This window comes from Sander lucioperca, chromosome 20 (genome assembly GCF_008315115.2).
Source record: "Sander lucioperca isolate FBNREF2018 chromosome 20, SLUC_FBN_1.2, whole genome shotgun sequence".
Lineage (NCBI taxonomy): Eukaryota > Metazoa > Chordata > Actinopteri > Perciformes > Percidae > Sander > Sander lucioperca.
The window spans coordinates 3,014,760-3,024,824 of NC_050192.1; the positions used below are offsets into that span (position 1 = coordinate 3,014,760).

Sequence of the window (10,065 nt, forward strand, 5' to 3'; positions counted from 1 at the left end):
ACGTGTCAAAATAAATATGATATAATGACTCCGGGCCTTTCTGCAAATGGTGGCGACTGTCTGCTGTTAAAGAGCACATTCTGGTTAATACTGTCACCTTTGTGGTGACAGGTGAACTGTGTAAGAGCACTGAGCTTTCCACTGGCACGGGTTGCCAGGCTGAAATCACACCTTTCATTTCCATCAAGGATAATTCCACATTACTCCCTACAAACGCCTTGTCAGGGGGCGGACTAGTGCCCCGGAGGGCCTTCTTTTAGACACACGCTCACTTTCACACTACGCATCAGCTCTCTTTCTCTCACTCACAAACACAGAGCCTTTCTCTGTGTATTGAAGTTGTATTAAAAAGGTTTACTAAAAGCCAGCAGGCCTTTAATAACAGAGAAAACAATGCATCAGGGAGGAGCAGCACCTCTCTGCATGCTGCCTCCGTGACACCAAACAGAGGCCTTACATGGCTGCAGGTGGAGCATCATCGCCATCAGGGAACGTGGTTCACATGCAGGCAACAGAGGTTTGAAGGCACTTATAGAAACAGATGCTTCTGTGTGGTGTTGGTGGCAGGGAAATGTGGCGTGACTTGATTTCTGTGTGTGCCTACTGGGTGATTGTTGGTACAGGGAGACAGATGTACGTGTGTTGTAAACAAGCATTCGGCTCCATCAACTCCCTTTCTGCCAGTGAAGCATCACTGAGACTAACTCAATATTTACCTCTGATACATCGCTGCTATTTCCTCTGTCGGCAGCGTAATAGCCAAAAAACATTTCCAAGAAATTACCAATGCAATTTGGTGGACGAGTACAAGGAACTATAGATCAACAGAATGTTGTGGTCATCTCCAGTTTCCCTTTAAAAATTAACTATTTCAAGCTCACTAACGTAATATTAAAGTAACCCCACATTTAGCTTTGGAAATGATATCTAGTTGAAATATTACACTCTATAATTAGAACATACTTTCAAAGAACACATCCTGTATCAGTATTCTTTACACATAAGACAAATCTTTGCCCTCGTGCTTACTGAAAGTTTACTGATGGATTGCGAGAGGAAGACAAGTGACACGGGGTAAAGTCAATGCACACACGCACGCACACAATGGAGGAAACGATTAAATATCAATTGAATCAAGAGGCCAAACTGATCACTGATGCCAGTCTCGATGACTCATCGCAATAATTCTGGGAATGCTGTAACTCCAGGATAAATTTCCATTCAGTGTATTTGAGTTTAAAAAAAAAATTGGGGCAAAAACACACAATCTGGATTGTATCTTTAACAAAGGGGATAGTTCAAAGGTCAGTCACTTGTTTCTGAAATATATAGTATATCAAAGATGTACACATACGTGTCTTACATCCCTCTACCCCTACAAATAAAACACTATGATGGAGCGCCATCTTCTCTCTAACACTGATTCCCTTTCTCAAACATCCACATCTCATATAAAAGTCCATGTTGTCCTGTTCAAACAGCTACCTGTAGACAATTATACTATGCTCGTTGGCGATATGAAGAAAGGTCTACTGGAGTTTGATTTGACAATAAGTGTGATTCTACTTAATCAAATAATTATAGGGTATTATAGGTATTATTGGGCAATATTCGTATGATACAAGAGAATTTCAACAATGAGGAACTTCTACTTGTATTAAGTAGAAGTTCCTCATTGTGCAGGAAAAATGCTAAATAAATGCATGAAGGCAGCCTTTATTATTGTGTACAGCTGTATACAACACTTTAACAGGATAGATGTACAGAATGATGACTGCGTGAAATAGTACTTCATGGACGCAGCTAATGGGGAGACAAAATTAATTAAAAAATATCTGAAATTTCTACTGATATTCTTTAAACAAATATGACCATTTGATGGTTAAACAAAAAAAACTTTAACACAGTTCTTTCCCGGAGTTATTTTTGCCAGGTTAAATCTCTGAAATAACATTCAAATCACGGCTACATAGTTTAATACCCCATTTCGCAAAGTAGTTAGAGGCTAGATCCTCAAAGGAAATGCTTAAGGGAAGCCTGAACTCGAAGTTAGACCAATAAAATGGCTAATATCAGCTTCCAGGAGGAATTCAGAAACCAGCTCATAAGAATTTTACTGTCAAGCTTTGGTTGTAATAAAAAAAAAATTGGTTTCTATCTGATTTAGGATACTTTCAGACTGTCAGGCATTTAGGCAAAACAAGCCAAAGGGCTGCGTTGGTGTAAGTTGTTACAGGGTACAGGTGGTCAAACATTAGGACTGTACAATGTTGGAAAAGCTCATCACATCAGTAAAAATTTTCTCCTTAACAATGTATTAGCACAACGCTAAGGGACACACACTACACAGTATCCTAACACGTATTTAACACAGAATCACATTGCATTATGCTGTAGCTAAAATTAAGCTTTTTTTGCCGCATTGTTGCTCTGACGTGGCCCTTAAGCCGAATACACATGATCCGTGGCAAATCCGTGAAGTAGGGCGCGGAGCAAAGAGGCAAAGCGAGGCGTTCTGGAACGTTCTGGAATTGGTTGCACCAATGGTTGCGCCTTGAAAGATCAGCGGCAACTAGGTCAAAGTTGAAATAATTTGAACTTTGAGCGCATGGTGGCAATTCCGAGCACTGAGCGACGCAAAGGTTAGCGCTGCACCTAGTTGGGCGGAACGCCTTCTCTGATAGGAAAACAACGGAACGGCCAGCACAGAGCAGTTTTACCGAGGTTGAGGCGGCTGTAAAGTGTGCTAGTTGCAGAAGAATTGTATCAATCTTGCTTTAGTCGAGAGTTTTAGTGCCCTAAGATGGTTTAAAGCTCGACATTTTGGGAAATACTTTTATTTGCTTTTTTGCATAGTTCCATGAGAGGATCGACACTACTCCAATGTCTGTACGGTAAATATAAGGTTACAGCCAGCAGCTGGTTAGCTTAGCTTAGCACAAAAAGTGGAAGCAGGGGCAAACAGCTAGCCTTGCTCTGTCCAATCGTAACAAAGTCACGCTACCAGCACCTCTAAAGCTCACTAATTAACACATTTGTTGAATCCTTACAAACGCCAAAGTGTAATAATGACATGTTGTGTTGTGCTGTGTTGAATTCCTGAGGTTGCCAGGCAACCAGTGGAGACTCCTTGTTTCCTCTGGTTTCCAGCCCTTGTGCTAGGCTAAGCTAACCGTCTCCTGGTTGTAGCTTCGTATATAATGGACAGAAATGAGAGTGGTGTTGATTTTTCAACTCTCAGCAAGAAAGTGAATACAGTAAGCCTATTTCTTGAAATGTAGTATTATTCATTTAAATGCTGTTTTGGAGGCTTTAGATTTTGCAACTGGGAAAGGAAGACATGCTTTGCTTAAAAAAAAATAATTCCAAACACTGCTTTTAGTGTATTGGCTCTCAAAGGGTCAAACTACATAAACACATATATAATGTACTGCTGCAGCACTGCCCTTTAGGGATTGAAACTTCCAAATTTCCAATTATTTTATTTATATATATATATATATATATATATATATATATATATAAATTAAAAAAATCCCCTTTTTTTTTAGTTGCTTAGCTACTTTAATTATTAAAAAAAAACTCATCAGTCAGACCTGAACTAATTAAACACGTTAGCTTCAACAGTTGTGTGTTTGCATACGATGGCATGCTGCCTGTGACATCATCAAGACGTGTGTGGCTGTTTTGCATTCATTTCTATTCACACAAGATGACATCACAGCCAGCAGTCATTCACTCCTGTAACACATCAGCCTGCCAATTAGTGATCGATTTGCGGTCCATTACCTAGAATTCACCAGCGAGCTTAGCAGAGCCCCTGTCCTTACATATAGTGGGGGTCTCAAATGACGGGGATTGGTCTTTAAAGACAACTTTAGCGGACGTTCTTCGATAGGCTGACATGAAATCCAACACACTGGATTTTAACTATTCAAAAACATCTGACTTCTAACAGCTGGTGTATTGATTTATAATATCTGAGAGTAAGTCAAGTAAAACCTCAAAATTCAAACTTGTTATTTATAACACCACTTATTTATATTACCACTGCGCCCGAGTGTAAAAAAAAATACCTTATGATGATCAAAAAGGAATGACAAAAGATGCCACGTGTGGCCTATAAGTTAACATCTCTCCTATTCCCAGCATGAGGCATTGCACTAATTTTGGAATAGATAAACGTCCCACACATTTCTTGTTCTGTTTATCAGAAATCAAGCATTTCTGAATGAGATCTAAACGGGTAACTAACACACTGTGGGTGTTGAACTTACAAAAAAAACAAAACCCTTGCAACAGGAACAACAGAGTGACACAGATATAGGATGCATGGCTAAAATAAACAGCATCAGAGTGCAACAAATGTAGGCTATAGCCTCTGTTTGGCACAGGCCTCCACACCTAAAATACACTGCTGCTATGAATATCTATTCTGACAGTGTTAACACCTTGTTTGCTTGGGAAAATCTCCTCTTTTAAAAAAAAGTGGTTATAGCACCTGTTCCCAAATCAGGTTCTAAAACAGTGTTTCTATCTTGAAACAAATCTAAATAAGGAAGGTTATTCAGTAAAGTCATACAACATGAGAGGTTGAAAAATAATGACCTCACACTACTGCAAGACATCTCACTTTTTTAGATGAAAGCAAGTTACTGAGACTTTATGCCAACTTATAAATTAGTTTCTTTACCCTTCCTGGGAGATTTGGGGTTAAAACAACTCGTTTATATGGACATGTTATAGAGTGATTAACTGTGAATGAAAATTAGGTGGGGAAAGAGGTGTAAAGTGGGGGTTATTGGGGATGTTTGGAGAGCCCCATACGCAGCGGTGCGCCCTTACCCTCGCTGCCCTGGAGGAGTAGGGATCCTCGAATAGATTCCAGATCACTGGCTGCCACTTCCTCCACAGGCTGACATTAACGTCGGCAGCCACATCCTCAATGCCGAGCCTCTTCCCTATCTCGTCGTCATCCTCCCCGTTGTCCACGTTGAGCTCGAACACGTCCAGAGCCTCCTCCGCGTCCCGGTGCTGCCGATAAGTCATCCAGCAGCAGGGCTCCACGTCCGTCTCATCGATTCCCCAGAAGGAGAGCTCCTCCTCGAACAGCGGTCCGCACACATCCGCCGGGCAGTGGAGTTTCCCGGTGCGGTAGTAGTTGAGCACGTAGGCGAAGACACCCGGGTGGCGGTCGAAGAAGTACTCGTTCGTCCGCGCGTTGTACTCGATGAAGCCGGGGACTTGTTGCAGCTGATCCAGCACGGAGTCTATGTCCGAGTCGGAGGCGAGCAGGGCCAGTCGCGTCCCCGGCAGGGTCTTCAGGGTGGTTTTGTAGGTTTCGTGCCTGGTGCCTCCGACGTTGAGGATTATCCTCTCGTTGTCGTCAAACTTGCCCATCGCTCTGTATCAGACATGACTTGATGGAAAGCGGGGAAAGTTGGCGAGTGCAGTCCGGAGGTAACGGCGAGCCCGACGCGCACACACCCACAGTCCTGTTCAAAAAAACTCCAGGATTTTGGCCGTGGTGCGCAGCATCACCGATTTCACTCATCCGACGCTTTTGTGGCTATTCAGGGGGTCGGGGAGGATGGCCATCGTTTGTTAAGTAAGATTTCGGGTAAATGGAGGTCGTCGATATGTATCCCACAATTCGTTCGGACAGTCAGTGCTCAGAGTTGTGTTGAGTTGAATGATCTCAAACGGTGGCTCCAACCAGACTGCGCTGCTGCCGTTGCGCGTCTCCGGCGTCCCTGCCCTCTCCAAGACGCACAACAGCTCGTCAGCGTCGGGCTCGTTACTCTATAAAAATATGTAACGTAAAAGCACAGATTCATTTAAAAAAGAGTAACGTCGTCTTCTTACTCATTACTCCCCGGGAGAAGTCACTTATCACACGTACTTCCAGTTGCTCCGATGCTGTTGTTTCATTGCCTTAGAAAGGAGAAGTTGGCTTCAGAGAAATTAATCAGCGCTCATCTCCAGCGCTGCTGTCACTGTCTTGGCTCGATGAAACAAACTAGAGGGAACATTTGCATACTGAGGATCATATTTTTCTCGTTATAAGCTGCTTTAGTTACCTACAACAACCCAGCAGGAAACCAACTTTGGGTGCAGAGAAATTATAAAACGGAAAACAATGTTCATTTTAATCTGAACAGATACTTATTATGAAATAATGATAAACAAACTGCACTATTTTAGAAATTAAAAACAGGGATTCCAAGAATAACCTTTATTGTGATTTAAGCCTTTCATCAACAGGTCATGTTAAAACATGCTTACAGCATTTGTCTGCTTTTATTCTTAAATTGTTCCAGTGTTTTGTGGTTACTGACTGGCATTACATCTTTAATTGGATTAATGTAGGCTATTCTTATCTAGGCCCATGGGATTTCACTAGCCTATATGTGTTTAAGAGGAGACAACGTTTTTCCCCTGAGCATCACAGAATGAGGAAACATCACTACCTTGTGTTTTGAGCATTCAACATGTGTGTGAAAATGTGCATATATGCTAAGACTGCAGTTTAATGCCTTGGGTTGCAGCACGCTGATTGGCCTTAAACAAGTCCCTTTTATCCCTGACAGCAAACATGTGACCTATGACCCCCCTGACTTTACAGGTCAACAGCAGTGATGGTGAACTGAAACTCGCGATTTATCGATCTGTCAGTCGAAATTAAATTTTCCGGCATTCATTTTGATAATTCATTTTATGGTTCAATTTTAAAATAAAAAATGCCACAAATGGACCGATCCCAGCTTCTCAAATGTGAACGTTTGCCAGGTATCTCATTCTTTGATGATATTAAGCTAAATATCTTTGGGTTTTTGTGACTGTTGGCGAGGACAAACAATAGGAATAAGTCAACTAGGCTTTGGTAAATTGTGATGAGCGTGTTTTACTATTTTCTGACATTTTATGGACAAAACGATTAAACATGAAAATAATTGACAGAATCATTGTAAATGAATATAATCATGAGTTGCAGTCCTAATATAAAGCTATTAGCATTAGTTGTACAAGAGGAGTAAGTTAAGAAAAAATGTAAAAATAGTATTTTTAATATTTAATGGTCTCTCAAAAAACAACGTATACATAGAGATAGAGATAGGGGTGGTGGAGGGAGCTGGTGTGCCTCGAGTCAAATGGTGTTGCCATGTAGGTACCAGCAGAGTAACAGTGAAAAGTGTCAAGTTATAAAGGCCATGCTGTACACCTGAATGAATACCATCTAATGATACAAGTCAGCTGGCCGAATGAGTCACTGGTGGTGAAGCAGGAATAAAGCAGCTGATGCAAGTGAGATTTCACTAACGCAATGCCCCCATTAATAACATTACATGTAGAAGTAATAGCATCGCTAATAATATAGAGGCACACAGTACTGTAGTAATAGCAGTAGTACTAGCACTAGTAATAGTAGAGGTTGTAGTACAAGCAGCCGCATCAGTAGAGGTATGCAGGGCCGGATTAACCTGCTAAGGGGCCCCAGGGCAAAACTTTGCTCTGGTCCTTTATTGATCCCCCCCAATTCTTCCCACTGAAGTGTGCGTGTGTCCTGTTGCCTTTCATATGTCACAGTGCCCACGGTGTGACATCTTCACTATATACAGCAGAGATCGTCAACTGGCGGCCCACAGGCCACAACCAGCCCGCCAAAGCTCTTAGTCCGGCTGCAGAATAATAATGAATTCAGGAAAAGAGAGGAAAAGGAAAAACTGCGGTCTGGTATTTAGCATTTCGAGCATTCACAGCATGCAACATTCCACAGGGACAGTGCAAACCCACCCCCCCTGTATTTGCATCACTGTTCACATTCTGATTAGTTTCGGTATTGTGGATCTAAGTCACACTGGACAACACCCAGGTAAACCAGACAAAATGTCACGCAGCTTCAAACACAATTCATTTGGATACAAGTGTTGCATTTTGGAAGATAGTAGGGATTCTGAACAGCAATGCCTGCGCGTCACACACACACACAGCAGCGCCGAGAGGTGTGTGCGTTACAACACGCAACACATGTAGGAACGATACAGAGCGGATTATCAACGACCGCTGGCGCAACTAACGCTATGCTCGTTACTGTGTTGACTTTAAAACCTTTGTAAGTTTAAAGTCAATACCCACTTACCTGTTCTACATTCATAAACAAGTAAAAAGTGATATCGGCTCTGTCTGCGTAGTCCACTCCCGTCCACCGCTGTTTTACACAAACACGGCATGCTACTCTGCAAACAAGCTAAAACGAAAGCTGTCGGTTTGTAGTCTAACTGTTTCTTAGTTTGCCACAAATCTTGAAATTTTGACAAATTCTTGTAAACTTAGCTGCTGGCTAAACAAACCATCCTCTCCGCTGGAGCGGTAAATCCATTAATGTATTATAAGACCAAAACAAATCCATGTGGCTACTTCATATGCACGTGAATGACGTCATTGTCATGTTAGCGTTCTTCATTCTTGATGATGATGATGCCGGTTGTATTCTTTTGCAACAGCGATCGTTTCATTGCAGATGAGGTTTAGGGTTACTGAAAGTTGGCAAAACGAATGCGTAGCCTACTTATCAGTCCATTCTTCATTAAAGCTGCGGTTTCCCACGTCAACGTTTCGCTTCAGGCTCTTTGACAGTGACATTTACACCTGACAACAGGCCTTTCTTCCTGCAAGCTTTTTCCACCAATCAGGACACTGCATACTACAACAATGTTTCTGTTTTTAGGAGTCTGTTCACACTAATACATGTTATATAAAATATAGCATTAATTTAGTAAGAAAGTGAAAACATCAAACAAGAATAGGCGTATTAGGTATAAATACATTTTGTTTTATTTATTTGAAAATCTGGCCCCCGGAGTGTCTGCTTAGAAACATTCTGGACCTTGGAAAAATTTAGTTGATGACCCCTGCTATACAGGGTTTCTCCAGGTTTCAACAAGTTCAATGTTTTGACTTTTTAAAGGACCTGCAGAAACCCTGTATATAACGACTTCATTATGTTTTGCTTATGGCCCCAGAAACCAGCCAGTATGTCTATGCTGGAATACTATCCTACTCCTGGTCTGCATGCATTAGATTTTTGTAATTTGAGTAATCTTTGTCTTTAACAACATGCAAAATGAAAATGATAATATCAACTGAAATAATAGCATTAAAACCAGATTTTGTTTTCATATTGACCATTTTGTTGCGAACCGGCTACATGGGAAGATAAAGTCCACAGTCTGTTTGCAGGTTCACATGGCTTTTGACAAATCATGAAAGTGTTGGTTCAGACATCATCTAGCTCTATTTATCCTCCCAACACATAAATAAGCCTTGATACGAGTAAGAAAATGTGACTGAGAGAGAGAGGGATGCTAAAAGATCTCTGCACAGTCTACCATAAGGCCCGTCATCTGACAGCCTCCACTCTCCACCGTGTACGAGGAGGAAAGAGTGAAATCTTTAGGGAATCTAAGCACAGCTCAATCAACGAGGAGACACGGCAGGCAGCTCGCCTATAATTACATGCATCATTATTCTCTGATGTAAGGCTGATTTGTAAAACTGCAACCTCTAAGTAACCTAATTACTCATCTTGATCAAATCTGTTTAGAAAAAAAATCTCTTCCTGGTTTTAAATTCTGGGATTAAAGATTCATTTGAATAAATCAAAAACAATTATGGTTAGTATGAGCTGAGCTATGCGGACATATTTTGGTCTAAATAGTAATGGCTCTTCAGGATTGTAAATTTTTGTTTTGGGCCTAAACTGGCAGAGGGAACCGGTCAACAATGCCAGTTGGAATAAAGTGAATCCATTTGTCCATCTAATAATTGCCTGACGCATTGCTAAGGCAGAGCTACATGCTGAAAATGCACCAACATAATTTTTGTAGTTGTGAAGCTTTTATAACCTTGCAAAATAGAATGCACCGCTGAGCAAGGCCATGACAGATAAAATACCAGGTGAGTTGGATGGCCTGGGCAGGTCGGTCTACAACAGGGTTTTTTAAAGTGTGACAGGAACAATCTAATGCATGCAGTAAAACAAACAAGCTCTATGTCTACAGGCAC

At 41.4% G+C, this 10,065-nt stretch overlaps 1 protein-coding gene across 6 annotated transcripts in view; it reads right to left on the reverse strand.

The window, feature by feature from the left end:
* kcnc2 (potassium voltage-gated channel, Shaw-related subfamily, member 2) overlaps positions 1-5,917 on the reverse strand; it is a 101,016-nt gene extending 95,099 nt beyond the window's left edge. For 5 of the 6 annotated variants that reach the window (XR_004896056.1, XR_004106098.2, XM_031306165.2 and 2 more), the window contains exon 1: positions 4,846-5,400. Coding sequence is in view for 4 of the 6 variants with exons in the window: in XM_031306165.2 (XP_031162025.1) it covers positions 4,846-5,400 (555 nt within the window). In the remaining 2 variants the exon portion in view is untranslated. Of the gene's footprint in view, positions 1-4,845 lie in introns of all 6 variants that reach the window. The other variant, XM_031306162.2, reaches the window with a different exon arrangement.
* Positions 5,918-10,065: the final 4,148 nt, after the last annotated feature.